We start from the raw sequence: 25,022 nt of genomic DNA, 5'->3' as shown, positions 1-25,022 counted from the left end.
GTAAAAATCTCTAAAGGCTGGTTTTCACTAGCGACGGAGTTGGAGTCGGAGTCGTAATCAGTCGGGAGTCGGAGGCAGAAGCGGAAGAATTATGTTTTTAACAGTTATTATATTGTATATTCCAAATTTGTATTCATAGAATTGTTTAGGTTTAATATGTAATTTTATTTTCCGAGGGCCACAAGTTTATTAGCCCTTGACTATTAGTGCGAACCGTTCTTAAATAAAGTCTAGTTTAGTTTATTATTATTATTATTATTATTATTAAAAAATAATTTAAAAATTTTGTTAATCGTATCTATTTAACAAATTGACGTCAGTTTTTCATGCGTCTGTTCTGTTATTGATGATGAATTTCGTCATAACATTGTCAAAGTAGCTGTGGATCCACGAGGCGATAGCATCATCAATTATAAATTCATGTGTCTGTCCGCATACTGACGATGAAAATTAGCCAATGAGCGTGCGAAAATTTCTGCAGTTATCGTAAAAAAAAAAATTCTCGATCGTGATTGGTTCTCCGCGCGCCTATTTGTCACGTAATTATAAACGGCTTTTTAGCAAGTAAAAGTTTGTAAATTCCTTTAACTTCTGAAATTGTGTATTAAAAACTGCTAATGACTTAAGGGTCGCTAAAAAACGATTTTAAATTGACTCGTTTTGCTTTCGAGGTGCCTCAGAAATTTAAGCCGGTCCGCGTGAATATAAATCGTTCCCGAACCCGTCAGATACACAATAGAGATATAACAGATATCTTACTAACTTCGTTTTCTCGGTGCGTACTAAGTTACGGATATTCGCTTTTCCCCTTCGAAGAGGGAAAAACAAGTGAATGAATTTCGAACGCTTAAATAATTTACCAATGCCTAATAGTGTTCTTACACAAATATCCAAAGTTAAGGAGCCTGCTTCCTTTTGGAATTTTCAAAACCGAAAATCTTGTGTTGTTATTAATGTCCGCCATTTTGTGGCCATTGTCGTCACTTATAGTTTTTTTGCGAAAATTTTGGAAAATAAAAGCAGACCTGAGCAAAAAATCATATCACGTTTATAAACTCATCATAGGGTATCTCTGAGCGAAATATAAAGGTTTTTCATTTTTCAATCATGTGCCACATTGTTTTTTTTATTTGACGCGGGCTTCGGGGGCATTCTCTCTTCACACTCGTGATTTACATGAAATATTCAACGCCTGTGTTTTTTTCCTATCAGGAACCAATTGAATACTTGATTGTATTGATAATGACCCAGACCTCGACCCAGTCCGGTCCCGCTCTAGCGAATAATAATGACTCAGTATATATGTTCTTTGCTGGTTAGACTTTTTCAGAAATGGCTTCTCAAAAGTGGATCGTATTGTTCGCTCTTCTCTCGCTGTTTACTTTCATGATGGAAATAAGAACTTCTTCGGCTTGTCTAGCGGAAGTGATTCTACAATTAGAAGACACTATCAGCGCTCTTCAAACATGTGAAAACTACAATCATAGCGGTAAGTCACCTAATTGTCCTGTGAAATCGAAACGGAGACGAGAGGAAGAACGCTTTCACAAAGTTATTAAAGGATCAAGGGTCTTGTCAAGGGAAAGGGTCTCCTTGTTTTAGATACTCTTGTTATACATACGCAAGCGGGCAAATACCATGCATCAAATTTTACCAGCGACCCAGAACATTATCATTTTCCTTTCCGAATTTAGCTTGACATCTAAAGAGTGATAAACAAGTATATTTAACACAAAACTAGGTTTTGGCTTGTAACGTATGGTTTTACATTTGTCACGATAATACCCATTTCCACGGTTAACTTTTCTTATTTACATGACGATATGATCCAACATCGTGGTAAGGCAATTTCGGGCAATTTTGAATTTTGCTTTCTGTCCGAAATTGCCTCGCATCTACCTTGGATTACATTGTAATGTAAACGAGAAAAGCTAACGGCGAAAACGGCTTTCCAGTCAACTGAGAATTAGTGTATGGAAGAAAGATGTTTCTGTTAATCTGCCAACTGGATTTAGAAAATCTGTTATTTTTTACGTCTTGCCGCTGTTGAAGCGGAGCTCCTGCGCGCCGAAAGCTCGGGAGCGGAGCTCCATACCTTAGAAAAATTTGATAACCCATCGATCGCAAAAATTTGGGTTGTCATATGAATGCCCGTACTTCCGTCCGTACGTCTGTACCCAAGCCCAAAACCTTGAAAAATAGGATAGTAGCACCATTACCATAGGTACATATTTGAGATTAGACATTCATGTTATGGTCAATTGACAGCTGTCATATCAAGGTATTCGCTGACCAGTATCACGTGACCACATTGCGGGCTCATGCTTAGAGTTTATTGAGGTCGCATACTGTTTTAAGTTGACCGCAAGTACTGGTTTTCCATTAGATCGCAGGCTCAAGTCAGGTTATTACTTTGGGGGAGTGGGAGAGAAGGAGGCAGTACGTGCAAAGGCAAACTTTCGTAACAAATTAACCCATGGCGCGTTGTTGACTTTTCTTCCGACATCTTCCTTGCACAATCATTTCTTGGAAAGTCCCTGAGATATTGCGTACATAATTTCTACAATCTTGGTTCAACTTATAAGTCTCATTGGGTACAGTTTGTTAAAATATTACTGGAAAAAAAAAATAGTGAAACCTCACGCTAAATAATTACATGCTCACAATTGATCTTGTTTTTTGAGTTTCTGATTCAAGAAAAACAAATCCTCTTTCTCCTTAATGGTTAGTTATTGCAATCAGGAGCTACGCTTTTAGGTTTGGCTAAATCTATGTATTATACTACTCGGCAAGAAGTTTAGATTTTAGCAGGACATGTAAATTTTTCTTTTTCTTTGTTCGTTATGGAACGTACTGCTTCAGTGAGTTAGGATGTAAAATTGCAAAGTCTCAGCACCCGTATGGCAAACCCGACAAAGATTGTCAGGGTCCTGTAGCTTCAGCTCCTGAGGCCGATCCACGGGTTGATGATAATTTTTCTCTCCCATCTTGAGTTACGTGTAAATCTCGGGTCTTAAGAATCTCTCCATCACACCTTACCTCCCTGGGTGAATCTGTTCAGGTTTTATCCCAGGATGTCTGCTTTGGAGTGGAATTGGACACTACTTCTCTGACCATTTTCCGAAGCCATGAAGGTCACTCAGAACTCACAGAGAGGATGACCACTAAATCTGGCGGTTAAATTGCCTGTTAATTAGTTTTTGTAACCAAACGTGTGGGCCGGAGTTTCGGATTTCTCAATGGGCTTCGTCATGTTTCACGAACTATCAGGTTTTATCATCATCATTACGTATATTTTAAACTACGAGTTTCGCGAGGATATTCACAATTCTGTTTATTTTCTTTCTCATGTCACGAGGCTTCTCCTAATTGTTTTGATCCTCCCCGCGATCTCACAAGTAGCGATTTTGCCGTTACCGCTTAGGGGCTAGCGTGCGAAAACATCCGTCCAAAGGCAGGGGCGGAATTTTCCTTCTTTGGTTGTCACACACAAAGCGATTAATTACCACCGCAGACACACCCATGGTCTTTCATCAGATTTCAGTTTAACAGCCTTGTGACCAGTATTCATTGTTCATTGTAGCTCTACTAGCACTTTTCCCACCCTCCCTCCCTGTTCTACGCTATATTTTAGCATCTTACTATTTCAGGAAACATATTATTATCAAGGCTAAAAAAAGAATTTCTGTTAACCAGGTGTAACACTAATCTCGGTTATTTTGCCGCAGTTGTCACGAGAAACTGTGCTGATCTGCAAAAATCTGGTGAAACTGGAATCAGTGGTGTGTACTCGATCAACCCAGATGATGACGACCCTTTTGATGTTTACTGTGACCAGCAAACAGACGGTGGAGGGTGGACAGTGATCCAAAAGAGATTGAACGGCTCGGTTAATTTTAAACGTGGCTGGAAATATTACAAACAAGGGTTCGGCAACCTGAATGGTGAGTTCTGGCTTGGACTGGACAAGATGCACCGACTGACCAAGGAAGGAAAAAATAGGCTTCGAGTAGAACTTGAGGACACTGAAGGAAACACTGCCTTTGCTGAATACGACATGTTTGCTGTGACGAGTGAGAGAGCCAAGTATCAGCTAAGCCTGGGGGCTTACTCTAACTCTGGTGAGGGAATCAAACTGATTCAGATGCCATTAGATTAGATGCCCAAAAAAAAGTCTTATGTCACTTTATTTGTTGAACTTGGGCTGCCATTTTACAGCTATCCAAAAGAGTTTATAAAAAATATCTTCGGCTGTCGTTGGAGTGATTGGTACGAGACATACAACGGCTTTCATTTGACTGAAAATGATTCGCGGTTTTTTTTGAATTATTGACCAACTTGATTACCGTATTTTCTTGATTAAACGCCGGGTCTCCCAGGTAGATTCGTAAATAAGACCCTAACGGAATTTGTATTCGAGTTATAGAAAGCTATAGGTATAGTTTTAAGATATTTTAAAGCTCCAAATATAATGAATAAAAACTCCAATAAAATCCAGGCTCGATTAAACTGCAAAAGTCCGCAAACACCTGATCCTTGAGTCAAGTTTACTGGGGGCGTTTAATCGAGAAAATGCAGTACTTTGGCTTGGGTTTACGACGATCAATTGCGAACCGATCTAACTCTTTGAGCAAAACACACTCGTTTACTGCTTGTTTTTTTTCTACTAGATAAATTAGAATCATTTACTTTCAAGTACATTAAAAGGTCTTAAGGACGTTCGCGCGAACATTTTCCAACATTGATTTTTTTTCTGAGACTTTTACCACTGTAAGATGACGAGTTAGTTATGTCAGAAATATAAAAAAAATCGGGGGTCACCGACTTCGTTTCGGAGAGAACATGCCCGGAAGAACACCCTCAATCTGAAAAAATCGGGCTTCGTTAGCGAATAAGGCCACAGTGTCTGTAAGCCCAAAAATATTATAATGAGATCTTTGAAGTGAAATGTCCTCTGCCAAATACTTATTAAGTGGATGTATTATGTGAATTTAGTCAACTGATGAGGTTCCTCAAAGAACAAGTTCGCATTTAGCGACCATGGTTTCACGCGCCTTGCAGCCGCAAGATGATGGGATTCGATGTCTCGTGGACAGAAATCTTGAAATTTTTTCGACTGTCCACATTGATTTTTTCTTCATTTTGGGCCAATGTGGAGACAATTGTTCATAAAATCTGTTTCTGGAAAGAAAGGTAGGGGTCACCGAACGTCCAAGATCTATAAATCAAAGCAAAGCTATAGCAATGGCCATCTGCCCTATCATTGTTCATTTTAATGCTCAGCGCGCGCGCTCGATGCATGACGTGGCGTGTGAATTTGCTTGCGCAGTGAGGATGCGCAGAAACAGTCAGCGCGAACGTCCTTAAACGCCTGGAGGCTTAAGTTACATTGTTTTGGCTTTCTCGTCTATCCAGGAACTGCTGGTGATTCTTTTACCTATCACCTTGGGGCTCCTTTTTCGACCAAGGATCAAGATAATGACGAAGATGACCGCCACTGTGCGGCTACCTTTAAAGGAGGATGGTGGTACCAGACCTGTCGCCGAGCAAACCTGAATGGTCTCTATCATCCTGGTCAACACGCTTCTCACGCTGATGGCATCAACTGGCGTGATTGGAAGGGCGACTACTACTCCGCCAAAAGATCTGAAATGAAAATAAGACCGGCAGATTTTCAGTAGAAATATAATCTGTAAGCTGCTCGCAAATTACTTAATGTTGAATAAAATTAGATTTCATTCAAATCTTTATCCGAATATATACATATATATAGATATCTATTTGCCTCTTGAGAGAGAATAAAGGAGCTTAGTCACAGTATTTTGAGTTATTTTGGCCACGTTCAAAATTTCTCCGCAAATTGAAGGAAACCTGAAAATAGTACTTTACCAAAATAAAGAAGAACACTAAACAGATAATAATAAACCATAAAGGAACAATGATGGCTGAGGATGGAGAAGATTAACACGGATTGCAAACGACAAACTTGAAACATTCATGCTAAACTTTTCAAAATGCACAAATAGCTTCGCAAGACGCGCGACTTTTATTCTATCCACGACAATGCACGTGAAGCGCACAACGCGGGGAGATCACGACGTAAAGAACGAGCAAACACATAAATATAAGGAGTCTACTACTAATTTACGATTAATGAACGACCTTTTAGATTAATGAACGACTCTTCGTTTTGCGGAAAGCGCAGGGATTAGAAGGAGAAACAGAAAGAGAAAGTTAAAATGAAATACACGAGGGAATACACGGTGAAAAGGATTACAATCCCGCAGGGGTGCGAACGGAAGAGAAATTAAAAGTAGGTGGGAACCCACATGGAAAACCGTGATTTCCAACGTAAATACCAACGTAAATACCTCGATACGATAGAAAACTTGTATCTGATCAGGGGGTCGACTTTAATATAGATCACGTGTTAATAAGATGCAATTCTCCGACCGTATGCGGATGGAAAACGGCCTTTTCCAATCGTACAAACCGTACGGATCGACAAGCTGTGTAACCCCTGGGGCCCGTTTCTCGAAGGTCCCGAAAAGCCGTAGCAAAATCTCAAACCTTTTGACTTCAGAGCTGTTTAATGAACATATTCTCAATGTGAACAGAGGTTCCTTTCATATAAGACGTTTCAGGTGTCTACACCTCTTTATCTTTAAATACCGATCATATAAAAATGGCTGTGCGGGTCCGAAAGGTTTCCGGGGCTTTCGAGAAACAGGCCCCTGAACTCTGGCAAGACGTGATTTATATTTTAAGTCCACCTAATTAGATGCAATTCTCCGATCGTATACGGATGGAAACGGCCTTTTCCATCCGTACAAGCTGCACGGACCGACAAGCTGTGTCACTCCTCGGCTCTAGCAGGACATGATTTATGTTTTAAGTCCCCCTAATGAGATGCAATTCTCCGACCGTACAAACCGTACGGACCGACAAGCTATGTCACCCCTTCGACTCTGGCAAGACGGGATTTATATTTTAAGTCTCTCTAATAAGATGCAATTCTCCGACCGTTTACGGATGGAAAACGCCTTTTCCAACCGTTCAAACCGTACGGATCGACAAGCCATGTCAGCTCCTCGACTCCGGAAAGACGCGATTTATATTCAAGTCCCCTCAATGAGATGCAGTTTTCCTACCGTTTACGGATCGAAAACTGTCTTTTACTGTCTGACAAACCGTACCGATCGAAAAGTTGTTTTTTTACGGATCGTATCAGATTATGTGTAGTGGACAACCCTAAAAAAAAGTATGTTCTTGTGTCGTCTTGAGCGGCGCAATGTAGCGGAGTTGGGTGTTGCTTGCATTCGCTGTACAGCTTTTCTTCGTAAGTTACTTTTGGTTATTTTAGACGAGCTTTTTATTATCATTTATTTTCTTAGTGTGACTAACGCGAGGAACAAATCTCGTTCCTTGGGTCTCCGTACTTTACTGCGCAAGCTTGACGAAACGAGGGACTCTCGAGAGTTCTGCTACAGGCTAGATTTTGCTTGGTTTCATAAACAATGGAAATGAGCGGAAGTAAAACACCAGCATGTTTGTCAGCTGGGTATGCGCAATTCAATAGGAATTCAGATCAGATCAATGCAGATTTTTCCAGAGTCGCTCGTTTCTCTACTGCTGGTCAAGACTCTGGATACGGCGTTGCCCGGAACTTTGTAGGAGTTCGTGTGAGTAGCAGGGGTTGCGGACATTAAAAGCCATGCGGGCGGTACAGGCATTCCCGGGCCACTAACGACGAATGCTTTTAATTCAAATTAAACAGCTTTTGAACTTGTTTGCATTTTGTTGGGAGAAAATGCATAATTTAGTTTTATCAGCTTATACAACAAGTATCCTTCATGGTTACTCCAAGTTAAGAGTGGTCAAGGGGAAGTATTGTCGTGATTTTCGGAAATACACCAATATCAAACTTCTTCAAAAGCCACGGGCATCGTGACCATTTTTTATCAAACGTTTTATTTACAACGCTTAGAGATTCGTAAAAACCTCTCTGATGCAATCGAAGGCGCGAGTACCAGCCGCTGGTTAGGAAAGGAGCCCGCGCTCCTTTCCGAATGAACGAAGACGGGACCCGATCGAGAAAGCGACAGAGAGAGTCATTGTCTAAAATATCGAACGCGTGATTAACTTATTTATTTATATATTTATTATTTATAAACAAGAAAATTCATAAAACATGGAACGTCACAAGTTACAACGTTGGGAGATAAAGGAAAATTATTGAAGAATACATGTATCAGTCTTCTATTCGTCAGGTTGTTTTTCTTCTTCCGGTATATAGCCCAGCTCGTTTTCGTAGGAGAGGCTGCTAATTGGACAGCGTACAGAGAGCGAGCAAGAACACATCTTGAAAACAATTCAGGTACAGCAAATCAGACTAAACTTTAAAAGCTTGCCATGTTTGCCGTAACGGGAATTCCAAACAAGACAACAGTTTCAGAACTTCGTCCAAGAAGGAAATTATCAGAAACTACAGCTCCTCTTTTGGTTTGACTGGAGAATCTGTGGGTAAGAAAAACAGAAGATACTTTTACTTATTGATTTAACAAAGACCACAATAGCATGATCGGCGTACAAATGTTGCTACTGATGTAAAGATACCTTTAGGGCTCTGTTCTATCTTGTGATCACCGCAGACCATATGTAGAGTTTTATGAGCCAGCCTCCTTCGCGGACGTTTTTTTTTAAGGTTTATGGGGGAAGAATACTGGCTCTCTGAAACATGACTCTAGCAGTGTCTCAAGAACGTTTCCCCTACCTGGTTCACACTAGCGACACAACGACATAAACGACATGATGACATAACGAGATAATCACTCAGGTCGACAAAGTGAGCATCGACATCAAGACATAGGGAAAAGATCAGTGTTTTCATTATGTCGCTATGTTGCTTTTATTTCATTATGTCAGCATGTTTACAATGCAAAAATAGGATAAAACGTCCTTCTACTGTCGTTAAATTTATGTCGCTATGTCTCCAGTGTGAACTAAGCTTAAAAATAATAACAAAAATATTTAAAAAAATATTGCACCATGCCCTTCTGTCCCTTCAGGAAAGAAAAGAGTCAGAAAACGATATGTTTTACGCAAACAGTCAAACCTGGTGGCTGCCAAAAACTTTCCATGACCTTTCCTCGATACAAAGACCATTTCGCACACCAAATAAATACAACATCATTTTCCTTCAAATTGTCAATTTTCCCTGGCTCAAAATAAAAGCCTCTGGTTTTTCCCGGAACCTTGAAGAATTTGTTTTCCTTGACCATTTCGCGACCTAAAACAACTCTAAAAAGTTGAACTAGTCACCTGGTTTAGCTGGTTCAGATTTTGACGAAGCCGCGTGCGTGGATACCCTTTCTTGTAGACTTCTCACTTCATTATCTAGGTCCGTCCACTCTTTCACTATCCTCACAGCGCTTTGTAGCTTAGGTTCTTTTGTCAACGGATTGTTACACTAGTAGGAATAAAAGAAAAAAATTCGTATAGAGATTAGTCGCGATATTTTGAGTTATTTTGGCCGCGTACAAAACCACCTTTTCAGGTGGTGAAGGAAACCTCAAAATAGTAGTTTACTAAGATAGGAAAAAACACCAAAGGGACAATAACAAACCACAAAGGAAAAAGGATGGATACAGATGGAAAAGATTAACATGGATTACAAACGACGAACTTGAAAATTTCAGGCTAAACTTTCCAAGATGCGAAAACCGTGACGTAGTTCCCATGAACAAATCGCATTCTTGCAGCAGTGTCTGGTCAAAACTTCGCATCGCCTTTATTATTTTAGCCTTCAAAACTTATACGATTCATTGTCATATCTACCACATTAACAGTCAAACGTTTAAAACTTTTTACCGGGGTTCTAGTTTTTAGTTTAGTTCTGCTGCCCCTCTACAGCTTCAAAGCATCTCTTCTTTTTTTTCTTTCACAGTGAAACTTGGTAATGAGCACTGCTAATATCGCAGAAATGTTGGAAACGAAGGATCAATCTCAGCTCATGAGCCAACGTTCACTGAACATCTGTTCCGAGTTTTACAGCTGGCGTACAGTTTTTAAAAACTTGGATAAAAATTTATTAAACGGATTACTATACCAGGTCAATAGCTTTGGCTCTGCTCTTTGATTCATCGTCACACCACGTTTCACACCACAGCCACTCCTGAGGGAGGGACCTGATAGGCACTTGATGGATCATGTTGTTGGGCAAGTCCTGAACAACACAACAAACAAATAAACCAATAAACAACCAACCAAACAAACAAACAAACACAAGATCAAGCGTTTCACTTTAGAAATACAGAAAACATTTGGATGACTTTGTCAAAAGAAAGTAAACTTAGTGAGAAATGAGTAAGAGTTTAAGACTCATCCTTTCGGTTCGGATCCTGCAGACTGTGACTGCCTAGCTCTCGTTCTCCAAGAAAAGATCAACTGGCCGAGTAAACGATAATTTGTAACGCACTTAAATTAAGCAGTCAAATTAAGCGTGGTCCATTTTTGTTTTGCAATTTTATTTACATTTTAAACTATTTGAAACTAAAATACTTTTAATAAGATTAATACGTTGCATCGTACCTGATCGAGGTTAGAGAGACTGTTTGGATCCTGACTCAAGCCCTGTAAGACAAATCAACAATTCATAATGAACATTTTGTAAGGATCAACACAACAACTGGCTTGATGACTCATTTTTGAAGACAAGCATTATTTCCATGCATGGCCGGCATTTGACTAAGAGGGGTTTCTTAGAAATATAACGCATTTCTTGATGTTAATGTTTGTGTGGTCGTGACTATTGGACACATTTTGCGATAGATTAATTATAAAAAACCAGAAACTCAACGGGTAATTTTGTGAACAGCCTCAGGACAAAGAACATTTTATTACAGAACTATTGGACTTTGGAACAATTTAGACCCCTTTTTAAAATCAAGCTGTTCAGTTCAAGTTTTTAAACGTATCTTAAAGAATAAGCTTTTAGACAATTTTGTAAATACTCCCTAAACTTCATTTATTTTTAGTATTTTTCGCGACTACAAAGTTTAGATAATGTTGTAAATGTTTCTTAAATTTGATTAATTTTGATTGTGTAGTTATTAGTAACTTAGTAATTTAAGTAATTGTTCCTGAAAAGCCCCATTGGGAAGGTAACAATAAAGTATATATATATATGAATATTAAACTAATGGTAAGAACAGTGGAACTCCGTTAATCCGCGGTCACCAACGGGCCACAAAAATCTGGCCGTATTAAAGGGGTTCTTAAAATATAAGAAAAGCACTGAATGAGCTTTCGTTCAGGTCAGAATAAAGTGGCCGTTGTCGTATTAACGGGATGGCCTCCACTCTAGTCACTTTGCGGTCAGCAAAAAGTCACTTTTTAGCTGTTTACAGCTGTTTCGAGAAAGAATGTCCTTCCAAAGCGTAAAATCTCACGTGACAATGTCGGTAGGTATTATGGTTAATGGTGGTTCACGGTTGCTTGATTGAAGTTCAAGGTGTTTCAGGGTAATATAGGGGAACAGGACAAACATATGTATTCAGGCTTCCTCCTTTCTTCTTGCTGAAACACCGTGAACTTCAATCAAGCAACGCCAAACTGTCACTACTCGTAATACCAATCGTCATTGATGGGTACGCTTTTACAATTTTGTGCGACAAACTTTGTTGAAACAGCTATATACATGTGTACGGCACGTGTCGTGTTTCCCTCCAGGTCCGTGGATAACTGTTTACTGACCTGATACTGTCCTCTTAACCTGTCGCCCGCAGCAAGTCGCCTGAATCGATCTAAATCCACGACGTAAATTGCACTTCAAAAAACAAAAGATTTAAAATGAACGAAACTTATAAATTTTTTAACAAAATGATGCTGAATTGGTAATGCCACACGCACACGAAGCTTAACTCGATAGTGGTAAGAAGTCGGAGTGACTTAGAAAAATGGATAAAAGGGTTCGGAACCGAAAGGGATTACCGGACTTGAATGAAGTAAAAAAAAAATTGCTTTGAAACAAAGCACAGACCACCGTTGTCACTTATTTTCCTTTTCTTACTTGTGGTGAAAGACAGGCATCTCGAATAGTTCATCTTACAAAAACCCGATCAATACGTAACCATGTCGAAAAGCCTTGGGAAAATATCCGTTCATTTTTTTCTTAAATTGTAATTCACGTGGTCACTATGGTATTATTTTACTTACCTGATGTGATATGGCCGTCCACCCAAGTGACTTCTCCAGTAACCAACATTCCAAAATCTGCAAGGAAAGGATAAATGAGATGACAGCTCTCAAAAGTGTTCCAAATGTATTTTACATACAAGTCTCAATCTCCATTCTGTGAGCTGCATATATTTCTGGATGTTTTGTCACCTGTTGGGTGTTGCTGCCTAGCTACAGGGGGTTATTTTGTAATTTGTGCATCAATGAAAAAATATCTATTACACGTAGGCTTTGACTCTTCAAAGCCTTGCGCATGATTATGCCCAACATCGTTTGATTTTAGCCAGCTGAGCCCACGTCATCGTCAGCTAGGTATTAGGAGATAACCAAAGAAACTTCGCAGGGTAATAGTTGTTGACTGCACTGCAAAAGCATATTGCACGCCTTGAATAGAAGGTAACATAACTTTCTCCACTTTTTCGTTTCTGTCCATGTCAAAAGAAAAAGGAAAGATGGAAAATAGGTATTTATGCATTGAAAAAATATTGTATTCTGCTTTATTACACATATCGCACCTAAACCCGTCCATCTCTTTGCGACTATCGCAGAATGGCGTGTAGGCGTAAGGAGCTCCATACAAGTCTAAGTCATTGAGTTCTTTCAAGTCCGCCCTCACAATCTGAAGAACAAAAAGATTTTATGACAAGGGTTAATAACGAGGAGAGACTATTCATGAAGTGAGAAACACCTGATGGCAAATTCTACCAAATGGCGGAGCAAGGTTCGTACTCTTTTGAGTTTTTGAAATTCCATGACTTTCCATGACCTTTTCCATGATCTTTCCGAGTTTTCCATGACCTATGTTAGGCAGTTGTTCTCAAAGTATTGTCGAAACAATCTATTATTTATGGTATTTTCCCACATTATGACGCATAAAATGCGTGCTAGTGTTCATTTTTTTACCGGAATTTACTGGCTTTCTGACTTGTCTGTTGTTATTTTCAACTTTTGGTGTTTTTTGGCCTGCTCATTCTCAGAAAGTTTATTACTTTTCCATGACTTTCCATGACCCACACTTTAATTTCAGGACTTTCCAGGCCTGGAAAATGAAATTATAAAATTCCATGACTTTCCAGGTTTTCCTTGACCCGTACGAACCCTGGAGCTTTTCGCATGGAAAAGAACAGATTTATTTCCCAAACAATAGGAAATGTTTTCTTAACAAAAAAAACCCCCTTAATTCTTAGGAAAGGATTGACGAATTTCCTCTATAAGTCACGCCTGCAGGGAATCATGGTCGTTCTTTTCATCAAAACAAATATGCAGTCCAAGATAATGCATACATGTACCATGATTACCCGCGGGCATGTCTCAAAGAGGGAATTGGTCATTCTGTTTTGGAGCAGCAACATGACCGTCGAGAGGTCAAGCGAAAACGCTCTATGCACATTTGCTTTTGTTTCACGTCACCGATTTCTTAGCATTAAAATAAACAAAGAAAAGGAAAAACTACTGAACACACGAACACACGAAATTCTCAGTTCGAAAACAATTAGGAAGTGTCTGAGACCCAAGAAAGCTAGGTTTAAAATCGTTTGAACTGAAATTCACTCTCCAAGTAAAGCATTAACTCTACAAAATACGTACTAAATCTGCATCGACGAAGATGATTTTCTTCACATGGAGCGGGAAAAGAACATCCAGAAACAAAATTTTGTATCTGTGAATCAAGGAATAAAGAAAAAAACAGTAATGAAAAAAAAAAAAAATGAACTCAAGATAATCACTAACATTTTTACTGTGAAGCTCGTAAATATAGTGGATCTTTGAGGCACAAACAGGAATCTCACCAAGTAGGGGAAAAGAGAATTTCGTTACTGATTTCAGTTCTATACAAATATCTCAGGCCACTTGACACTTACCCCCATATCACTCTCTGCTTCTCTGTTTGGGCGTGTAACCAATGAGGCCAGTGATACTGCACAAGCTCATACTGAAAACCGTACTCCTTGGCCATGTGAGGCAAGAAAGCCTTGTAAGAGAAAATAACAACATACAGGCTTTTTCAGCGTCTGAAAGAATGCGGTGTTTAATATACGCTCTTCTCGGCCGCCAAAAGACATTCAAAGCGATTTATGTTTAAACATAAATCGCTTTAAATGTTTTTTTTTTTTTGGCGGCCCATAAGAGCGTATATTAAAAACTGCAGTTTTCAGACGCTGAAAACGAAATAAATAGTTAGAAATAAGTAGTTAACACTACTTATTTCTGGCATGTGTAACAAGACCAGCTTCCTGGGGCTTGTAGCAATGATTTTAATAAAAGGCTTGGACGGTGTGGCGAGAAAAAGAGGTTTAATATGAACTCACTGCTTCGTGCTTAAAAGCAACCGGCTGCTGTCTGCACAACCATTGCTGGTGAACATTTCCTCGATTTAAAAGTTCAGATCCTTATTAAAGGGACAGCTCAACGAGCGGGGAAGCTATTGAGAGCGGGCAAGATGGGACTGTTTACGGCTTGTAGTGTTATTACCATTTAGTATCACCCAACTAGTGGACTAATGCAAATCCTGCATTTTGATTGGCTACGCTAATAGGGGACTATTAGTAATAGTCATCGAGTAGCGAAATTGGCGCAATCGAGCGTGACGTTTTCTTTCGTTTTATTCCCAAATAAATATTTCTTTAACTTGCATTTGCTAACTTTGTTATTACCTTTTCTGTCCGACTAGTTGGGTGATACTAAAACAATTAGACCCTTCGCCCTCAAGGGCTACGGGTCAATAGCCCATGAGGCGAAGCCGAATGGGCTATTGTTAAATAGTACTTTGACCGTATTTGTAAAGGAAATTATTATTCACCCATCAACTTTGGCAATTAATTAATAATGACCTAATTACTTAATCATCAAACCTTAATTGTAGGCGAGAGGTAGTTCTTAAGAAACCAAAACTTCACAGGGTTTTTAGTGTTCTTCATGACAGTCAACATCATAATCCTGAAAAGAAAAGAATACCAATACTAAAACAATTAGATTATTCGCTCTCGAATTCTATCGCGCGATTGTTGACTCGGGCTGCATTGCTTTAGTATAATTCTACCAGTCGTTCAAGACTTAATCTAGATCCTTTTCACAGACACTTCCACAAAAACGCTAAGAAGCGGCCTTCGTTTTGTTAACAAGGGCACACTGCTACGCTATCACAGATTATAAAATAACGGAGAAACTACGCACGCTCTGATTGGTCAATAGAGTTGCTAGACCTATGTTCTATTGTACCGGTAAACCACGATTCCCGATCTATGGCAGCTCTGCGCGGGAACTAGAGAACTCGGAACTCTAGCGATAACAAATGTAATGATCAGTTTTGCCTTTCACTGGCCGAGATATCAATGACACGAATATCTTTTCATTCAACATATACATGGAAATTTGCGAGGAAAAACAGGACCAGAAGTTGGTCGTCATATAGTCTTTTTATTTTTTTTTTTCCACTCAAAAAGCAGTTGTAAATCACTCGCCTAACGGCTCGTGATTTACAAGCTTTTCTCGTGTCCTCCCAACATCCCGCGTGGTTTATTGCGCCAGTAAAACCATAGAAAGAGTGGTCTATTGCTTAATTACATAATAATCCACGTTATTCTCGCATTTTGATTGGTTCTCGCCTATGATCTATTAGAGGACAGAAGCACGATTGACGTCATCATTTCAAAGTTTTTCCCTCTGTGTTTAAAATGGCGGAAAGTTTTAAGAATTTAGATACTATTTTGCGTGATAGTTGACGATGGCGCAACATAGAAATCGAGAGCGAATAATCTAATTGTTTTAGTATAAATCTACTAGTCGTTCAAAACTTTACCTAAATCCTCTTCACAGACACTTTGAAAACGCCAAGAAGCAGCCGTCGTTTTGTTAACAAGGGCACACTGCTACGTTACTCGCTATCTATCAACAGAATAGATAGTGAGTAGCGTAGCCAATCAGAGAACGGCATTCGTGATAGAACGCTAGTAGATTTATACTTAAAACTCGATAGAAACACGGTAAATGTTTTCCATTTCTTAAATAATACACAGACTAATACACTAGCGAAAATGATGATACGAAAAATTACCTTAAGAAACGTTCATAAAGATGACCAGATGCTACTGAGAACACGTTTATGGTTTCATCTTTCGGGATGTCTTCTTTTGTTTCACTTCCAACGATGCTAGGTAAATAGGTATGAAGAAAACTGCTTTTGGTTATTTACAACAGTGGTACAAAACATCAAAAAACAAGAAAAAGAAAAACAATAACAACACCAGAAATAACGACAACTGAAGGCGGGCATCCATACTGTGAAGCCCTCTTATCTATTTTGTGAAGTTGTGGGCGCTTTCCATTCAACCAGAAATTTTCGAATTTTCGACACGTAGGCAATTGGTGCGGAAGTTTACTTAGAAATGCGACAATCCGGGAGGAAAATCAAACAGGACGGAAATTCCCATTCAGACATTTTCGAACACTTGGATATAACTGGCGAGGTTGTCCTCTTTTCCGAATTCCGGAAAATGTTTTTTTTTTTTTCGCCAACGAGAAGTTTCCGGAAATGCAAGCCGGAATTTTTGATTCAATGGAAAGAGCCCTGTGTCTACATGAAATACAGCGCAGTTCAAATCACCTTGAGAGTGAATCCCATATTCCTCCGGAAGACTTGCTGTCAGAGTCACTTAGGAGATCTTTACCTTCCATGCCAGGCTTTCTCTTTACCTGAACAATGAATAATAGCTGATCAGTGACACAGTAAAGGAAAAATCGCCACAGGTAAAACTGGGAGGGTTATACAAACAGAGAGCTGGCGAAGTGAAATATTTTATATACCATGATGCATAATTATTCAAGCCTGATTCCTCCTCCCAATAGCAGAATTGTGACCCTGCTTTATTTCCCCCAGAAACTCAAAGTAGATGTTGATCGCATTCTCCGCAAGGAAAATTGCGTTTATCAAATGCACTTCAACATACATGAATGACCAACAAAATAGTTTTTAAATATGGTGTTCATGAAATTCTCATTTCCCCTCAACTTTCGTCAACTCAATAAAAAAGTTTCCAGCCATGTAAGTCAGAGTTAAAAGCGCTCCCCTTAAAACTTGTCCAAGATTGTCAAGAAAACATGTTTTCTAACGTCATTTTCATAATGGTGTCCTTTACAAAATTAAATTCAATTTGATCAAGAGAGCCTCTTACGCGGACCTTCTTATAGCTGGTCACGCACTCCTGGAAGATTGCGTGACGAGCCCAGGGAGCGTCTGCGCAATAACCAATGATCAAAGTAAAATCCCACCAGTTCAAACATGTGTACCAGACCAGGAAGAGATCAAACTCTCTTCAAGTGGAATAGGACTCTACTAAAGAATGAGGCTTAACACAAAACACTCGCTAGACCCAGTCTCACCTTTACTTTCATAAGTTTTCCAATAAAGCTGTCGACAACGACTGTAAAATGAGTGTCACCTTCCTTTACGCTTCCGGAAACACTAAAGGAATGAAAAAATAATACAACATCACTCAAAATAAAAACTACACGAGGTTGCAATAAATTGCTTATGGCAAAACACACAAGCAATGAAGTGCTTTCTTGCAAATGATCAGGAATAAAGCGCGCTTTCGTTTGACCGCCAACTATCATCAACTATCGTTAACTTTGAGCATGTTCAAATTCTTCATGACAGTAGATGATAGTTTTCCTGTTTGATCACGTGTGTGATAGTTCATGATAGTATGATAGATATCATGGACCATCACACATCGTTCAACCACGGCTCAATTTGTAAAAATAGCTTGAGACCTACTCGTCCAACAATAACTTATTATGAAACGTTTACGTTATATGACATAGCTAACAAATTACTAGAGGCCGAGACACACTAGGCGACAAGTCGCTGCAACGAGTCGGCTTGTGTGACATGGTGAAGTTATGTGAAAATCTTTGTCGCTGCGACAGAATTTTGTCGTTGCGATCAGTCGCACGTACGAATTCAAACTGGTTTGAATTAGAGCCACTAATCGCAGTGACAAAATGACTGAAAGCAGCGTTGTCGCAGCGTGTGTACCCTTCAGTGACGCGTCGCTGCGACAAAATATAAATTAACCAGTGAGAGAGCGTCATTTATTTCCCATGATCCCTCAGTAACCTGTTCAAAATGGCGGCTGAACATGTGGATGGGCAAAAATCTGAGCGATCCGAGGATTCTTCGCCTTCAGCATGGAACGTATCCGCAACTTAAGTGGTAATCCAGTTCTACAAAGACAATAGACTCTTATGGGATAAATCCTCCATAGCAGGTTCTTTAAAAGAGGGTAATAAGCCCCTCATTCTTCTCTTCTTGACACTCACTGTCGGGTTCAGTATCTTCTTTCAACGTGTTCATATTTTTCGTTATCTAACAGCATCGTTAACAGAACTAAAAGATTCTTTTTCTTTGACCTTCGCTATAGGTCCGCGATGTTGAATTAGAACTTCGTATTCCCCCTCATCCGAAATCACGGTGGCGCTTGGCAGGAACAAGCGTCTTGCCGCAGCGACTTGGTTTAGAAGCAGTACACACGGAGCGACTTATCGCAGAGACCTGTCGCAGCGACTTGTTGCCTAGTGTGTCTCGGCCTTAATGTGAAAAGCGTATACGCAGCAGCTGGACACAAGTTTTTTTCCAGTTGTGACACAACTTAAGCAAGAGCAGAGTTCATTTTCCCGTGATGTCGGTACAACACTATAGCATTCGAGTTGTGAAGTGACTGGTGGTTATACGGAGAGGTTACATTTGGTTACACAACACAGCTTAATTAACAGTGTTACCTTTCAATCTCGTAAATTTCAGATGACCTGCCTTCTCTTACCCTAAGTGACCAAGCACCTGGATAAGCTTTGAGCTGGAAATATCCCTACGCGTCATACAAAACAAAAAATAACATTCACTTGAACTTCTTCAAGACGCTAGGGTGCGCTATTTTATCTCTGATGGAATCGTAAAGATTATTTTTAATGCTCCCCGAGCCTTGCGCTTTTTTCCATTCCCGGGTTTTGCTCGCCAAGTCATTCAAGATGGCGACTCCGTGGATTGAAATTCACAGGTAGAGGGTGCAACGCAGAAAACAAAATTGGAGCGACTGCTCACAGAAATTTAAATCATGAATGAAATACCAGAAAGCCAAAAGCGGAATAGACTCCAACATTGACGCTCGATCGTTGAAAGAGAGCGCGTTAAGGGCATAAAAACGTCTACGTAGGAGGGGCTAAAAGCGGAACGGAATCCCGAAAACTAGGCAAGAATAAAATGCACTGCATTAGTTTAAGGTAATTTGTATGAACAGATTGTTTACAATGTCAAGAAGTTCTGGCAGCTGAAAATCGCTTTGTCAGTAATCTAACCTTTCATTGCATTATTTTAGTCTAGAGCTCGTTGTAAACGAGAATGAGAATAAGAAATAAACAATAGTACAAAAAAAAAAAAAAAGAAAAAAAAAACAGAAAGAAATTTCCTGTGGTAGACAAAATGTAGAGGGAAACTGAATATCCATTTCATTAACTTTTCTTATCAATAATACTAAATGACAGTATTAAAAATACTATTCCTTGATATGTACTAATGACGCTAACGTCGAGATACCCTTCTCAAGCAGGTAGTTTGTTCTCCCTTCCTCCCTTCTAAGAAATGTTTGTCATCGAGGCCTAAGTGGGACATCAGGTGTTTGTGGGCCCGGAGGGAGGAGAGGGAATGCATTTCTTCCTGTATATTACGGAATGTAACCGCCGCTGGAGGTGGGAGAACGGGACTTTAAACAGTGCCAGTAACAGATAAGGAAGTCCGCTTAATCTTACCAAATTCGCCATAACGATTGTATCAAACATGCCAGGATTCCTTGGTGTACCAAGAGTGAACTGAAGTCCTCTTGGTGGCTGTCTGGTATGAAAGTCCGAGCAATGGCCTGTCGGTTAAAGAAAAACATATATATTGTAGACAATTGCGGGAGTTTAAGTCTGAATTTGAGCCAAGTGGCCCATCAAGCTGGCGGCCTACGGTGACTCCTGCTTAAAGGAGCTCTGTCCCTATATATCTTTCAGACTTCAATAAAGAGTTAGACATTGGCTGTGGTCACATCAAGGCTACTAAATAAAGTTAAGATAGAGATAACTTCGGTTAACTACGCGGTAGTGTGACCTGTCCTTTATATATTTATACTCTAACTACGGTCAGGAAATTAACGCTTCGGTGTTCAAAAAACAATACAAACTAACGAAAGTTATAACCAACCAGGATGCGTTGTTAAGCCAAGGAAGCAACAACAAGAAAACAAATTGCTCGAGGAATTCTACGTTTCATCTGGGCAGTTCCTACATTTCAAACATTCGATGCCAAATCACACGTTCTGAAGACTGTCAAAATAGTAATATCATATGATGTTTCTAACATCGCTGTCGTTGGTCATTAGTATAACTTCAAAGTGGTTTCGCTCAATTGTCGAGTATTACTGCCCAAGAAAACAACCAAAATCAAATACCAAATAAAAACACATAAATGTAGAGATCATGTTAGAAAAAGAACACGTTATCGCTTTACCTTCGATAAAGATATATTCCAACTCAAATTTTCCCATGACTTGGTTTTCCACCTGCGAAGAAAAGTAAACATCAGTCGTATCTGAATATAAGAACACTTTTTTCACAAGCTTCTTCACATGTCAAATGTATAAAACCTAGTAAAAGCAGAAACAAATCAAAACAAACGTATATTTGGAATACTTTTCCAACAAAATTAAGTGATAACCAGACGCTACGCGAGTAATGTTCGTACACCATTCAAAGTCAGGCAAATATGCGAAGTCATGAGCCCCTTTTCATAAAAAGCTGCCAATTTAAAATTATTTTGTTTGCATTTAAATTACTTACTTAATCCTCTTCGTTCCTAAGTGGAACATAGGTCCTCAACTAGCGCGCGCCACCTAACCCTATTTTGTGCAGTGCCTTTTGCCTCATTCCACGTAACATGCTTCGCCGCCAACTCTGCCATTCTCGTGCGCCTCCAGCTGTTTTGGGGTCTCCCTCTCTTTCGCTTCCCCTGTGGGTTCCACTCTAGTGCCCTCTTGACTACGTGTCCATCTGGTTTCCTCAGTGTGTGGCCGATCCAGCCCCAAGCTCTCTGTCTTATCTCTTCCTCTATCGGTCGTTGCCCTGTTTGACTCCAAAGGTCCTTGTTGCTGATTTTTCTAGGCCACCAAATCCGCAAGATGTTCCTCAGGCTCTTATTGATAAACACTTGCAACTTCTGCTCCAATCCCTTGGTGAGCCTCCAAGTTTCAGAACCATACAAGAGCACCGCCTTCACATTTGTCCCAAAGACTCTCAGCTTGGTCTTGGTTGTTAGTGCCGTGGATCGCCATATTGGTCTCAGCATCGCAAATGCCTGTCTTGCCTTTCCAATTCGTGCCTGAATGTCCTCGTCAGTGCCTCCCTTCTTGCTTACAATGCTCCCAAGGTATGTGAACTCATCCACTTCCTCAACCCGCTTCCCAGCTACCGACACAACATCACCACGTTTGGTACCAATACGCATCAGCTTTGTCTTGGTGGCATTGATCTTCAGGCCTACCTTCGCACTTTGTACCTCCAAGGCTCGTGTCTTATCCCTCATATCCTGTATTCTGTGCGACAGTAGGGCCAGATCATCGGCAAAGTCAAGATCTTCTAATGATGTCGTAAAGTTCCACTGAATACCTCTTTTCCTGTCAAAGGCTGTCCTCGTCACCCAATCCAGGGCGACCAGAAACAGCAAGGGAGATAGCAGGCAGCCTTGTCTTACCCCGGTCCTCATATCCAATGGTTGAGTCTTCTGTCCATTGTGTACCACCTGTGCGGAGAAACCCTCATAGAGAACTCTGATGATGGTGACTATCTTGTCAGGCAACCCGTAGTGCCGCAACAACCTCCACAAAACATCTCTACTGATACTATCGAAGGCCTTCTCAAAATCGATAAAGTTGATGTACAAGGAGGACTGCCACTCGATACTCTGTTCTATAATAATCCGCAGTGTTGCTATTTGATCCGTGCAGCTTCGACCTGCTCGAAAGCCCGCCTGTTCCTCTCTCAGCTTTTCGTCCAACGCAATCTTGATGCGCTCCAGGATCACTCTGCAAAACACCTTACTTGCCATGTTCAGCAACATAATGCCACGCCAGTTTTTACAGTAGCTCAAATCACCTTTCTTGGGCAGCTTGATTAGCAGACCTTTTCTCCACTCCTCTGGTATCTTCTCCTCATTCCATATCCTGTTGCAGAGGCCCAGGAGAACCTCCTCTGATGTGTCCCCTCCCGCCTTGATTGCCTCTGGTGGAATATTGTCACATCCTGCAGCCTTCCCGTTTTTTAACTTCTTTATAGCATTCTTGATTTCAATACGTGTAACGTGACCTGTCCTGATGTTAAGCTCGTCATTTGGCTCCACCTCTGGCGGGTTGATCGGCTCCTCATGGTTAAGCACTGTTTGAAAGTGCTCCCTCCACCGGTGCATCTCCTCCTCTGCTGTCCTGAGCAACACGCCTGCCTCATTTCTCACTGGCTTACAAGTATTCTGGATCCTCCCACTTAGCTTTCTAGTGATCTCGTACAAAGTCCTTGCATCACCTCTCTTTCCAGCCTCCTCAGCTCTCTCAGCTTCTGCTTCCACATACGCCCTCTTGTCTCTCCTACACCTCCTCTTCACCTCCCTATTTAACTCTTGATATCTTTTACTTGCCTCTCTCTTCTGGTTTCTTGTTCTGGCCATGTTTATGGTGTTTTTTGCCACCTTTCGCTGCTCGATTAACTCCCAAGTCTCCTTGCTGATCCACTCCTTCCTGTTTGCCTTTGCCCTACCCAGCACCTGCTCGCAGGTCTCCACATAACCTTGTTCAATCTGCCTCCATTCATCATCCACTGACAGTTCCTCCTCCTCCATCAACTGCTGCAGACCCTCAAATCTGTTATGCAGTGCTAGCTTGAATGGGTTCCTAACCTCCAGATCTTTCAGCTTGCTGACCTCAAAACGCACTCGGCCACTATCCCCCTTTCTCACTTTGGCAATCCTTAGCCTGACTTTTGCCATCAACAGGTGGTGGTCTGACCCAACGTCTGCTCCACGCATCGCGCGAACGTCCTGCAGTGAGCTCCTCCATCTCTTGCTAAATGCCAGGTGGTCGATCTGATTCACAATACCACCATCAGGAGACCTCCATGTCCGCTTGTGACACTCCTTATGGGGGAACAGCGTTCCACCGATTACCAGTTCATTTGCCTGACAGAAGTCCGCCCATCTCTCACCATTTTCATTCATCTCAGCTCTTGCTCCATGTTTACCCATCACCTCCTCTCTGCCTGTGTTATCCATTCCCATCTTAGCATTCATATCTCCCATGACGATCTTCACATCTCTACATGGCACCTGCTCCAAAACCATCTGTAGCTGGTCGTAGAAATCATCCTTCACCTCCTCCGTTGCCTCATTTGTTGGGGCATAGCATTGCAAGATGGTAACCTTCTGCCACCTCGAGTTGAACCGGGCTCTGATTATCCTCTCAGACACTGGCTCCCATTCCAGCAGACATTGTGCAGCTTCTTTGGACAGAATAAAGCCAACTCCTCTCTCATGATTTTCACCTTCATCCATTCCTGAGTATAGCACAGTTTCGCCTGTAGCTACCCTCAACTTCCCACAAGAGTTCCATCTCATTTCACTTACTCCTAGAATACTAATACCATACCTCTGCATCTCCTTGATCACCTGTGCGCACTTACCAGTCTCAAACATTGTCCTAACATTCCATTGCCCGATCTTCACACACGCTTTTGGCGACAGCAATTTCGTCGGCGGTTTATGCGTCATTCGCTGCTTCGCACGTTGTTCCAACCGGGTGTTAACATCTTTTACCCCTGCTTCCCGATAGGGTGCAATGGTAGTTCTAGCTTCGGTTTCTGTAATAAATAGCATTTTCTGGGAGCGGGTTATCAGCCCGCCGCCCAACCCCCAACCTGGAGGACCAGGGGCTATTCTTCGTCTGGCCTCTACCCTTCGACCAATCCGGCATGGTTAGACCTGCCAGGGAACAAAGTCCCCGCCGGCACAGCTCTCCGGGTCATGGAGACACACAAGCTTCACCACCACCGCAAGGTGTCAGCCCAAGGTGAAGTGCATTTAAATTAGCCTTACTAAACTCGTGAAACTTCCCAAAACAACAACAACAACAACAACAAAACAAACACAAGAAAAAAAACTCCCAGTTGGCTTGATAGCTCAATTGTTAGAACACAGAGGTTATGGGTTCGAATCCCGCTTGAGCTCGATTATTTTTCTCGGCATTAATTTCAGAACTGCTTAAGTTGTGTTCATATATGTCTATAGATTTTTCTCCGCAGTTCTAATTTAAGATCTCTGACACATTCACTTGCATTTTCAAGTTTGTTACCGGAAAAAATAATCTGCAAAAGGATAATCACACTAGAAAGGAACTGAGATCTAATAAGGATTGCAATCAAAGATTTGTTTGGTTTATCTACAAATGAAATGTAAAATGGAATTCACGGTCTCAAAACCCAGGTTTCCATGGCCTACAAGACACGCTAGCTAGAAAAGCACTATTAAGCAACTATTGAGAAAAAATAGGAAATATATTCCGTGTTTCTGGAGTTCAGAAACACGAGTGAAAGTTGGCAAAACGAGAAAAACCGCGTGGAAGACAAGCCGCAGGCGAGTGGTTTGCTTGTGTTGCGAAAAATATTTGAAGAATAATAAACACAATAGCCTCCATTTGGCGCGAAAATATGCTCGG

At 40.7% G+C, this 25,022-nt stretch overlaps 1 protein-coding gene and 1 pseudogene across 2 annotated transcripts in view; one reads left to right on the top strand and one right to left on the bottom strand.

Annotated features, from left to right (window-relative positions):
* Positions 1 to 1,332: 1,332 nt before the first annotated feature.
* Positions 1,333 to 5,681, top strand: LOC110043678 (ryncolin-2 pseudogene; annotated as a pseudogene).
* A 2,457-nt stretch (positions 5,682 to 8,138) lies between these two features.
* The window catches only part of LOC110043698 (UDP-glucose:glycoprotein glucosyltransferase 1-like), a 43,747-nt gene continuing 26,863 nt past the window's right edge, over positions 8,139 to 25,022 (bottom strand). The window contains exons 32-47 of one of the 2 annotated variants that reach the window (XM_089293492.1): positions 20,780 to 20,831; positions 20,041 to 20,147; positions 19,018 to 19,103; positions 17,617 to 17,698; positions 16,841 to 16,929; positions 16,292 to 16,411; positions 15,090 to 15,174; positions 14,100 to 14,209; positions 13,825 to 13,897; positions 12,753 to 12,856; positions 12,217 to 12,273; positions 11,755 to 11,827; positions 10,591 to 10,632; positions 10,109 to 10,225; positions 9,322 to 9,469; positions 8,139 to 8,517 (exon numbers count right to left, since the gene is read on the bottom strand). In XM_089293492.1, coding sequence (XP_089149618.1) covers positions 8,486 to 8,517; positions 9,322 to 9,469; positions 10,109 to 10,225; positions 10,591 to 10,632; positions 11,755 to 11,827; positions 12,217 to 12,273; positions 12,753 to 12,856; positions 13,825 to 13,897; positions 14,100 to 14,209; positions 15,090 to 15,174; positions 16,292 to 16,411; positions 16,841 to 16,929; positions 17,617 to 17,698; positions 19,018 to 19,103; positions 20,041 to 20,147; positions 20,780 to 20,831 — 1,377 coding nt within the window. In that variant the 3' untranslated portion in view covers positions 8,139 to 8,485. The remainder of the gene's footprint in view (positions 8,518 to 9,321; positions 9,470 to 10,108; positions 10,226 to 10,590; positions 10,633 to 11,754; positions 11,828 to 12,216; positions 12,274 to 12,752; positions 12,857 to 13,824; positions 13,898 to 14,099; positions 14,210 to 15,089; positions 15,175 to 16,291; positions 16,412 to 16,840; positions 16,930 to 17,616; positions 17,699 to 19,017; positions 19,104 to 20,040; positions 20,148 to 20,779; positions 20,832 to 25,022) is intronic. The other variant, XM_089293493.1, reaches the window with a different exon arrangement.

The sequence above is a fragment of the Orbicella faveolata genome, unplaced genomic scaffold (genome assembly GCF_042242905.1).
Source record: "Orbicella faveolata isolate gen_17 unplaced genomic scaffold, um_ofav_v1 contig_25, whole genome shotgun sequence".
NCBI lineage: Eukaryota > Metazoa > Cnidaria > Anthozoa > Scleractinia > Merulinidae > Orbicella > Orbicella faveolata.
The sequence above is the reverse complement of the archived record's forward strand: the minus strand, read 5'-3'. Positions and strand labels throughout refer to the sequence as shown.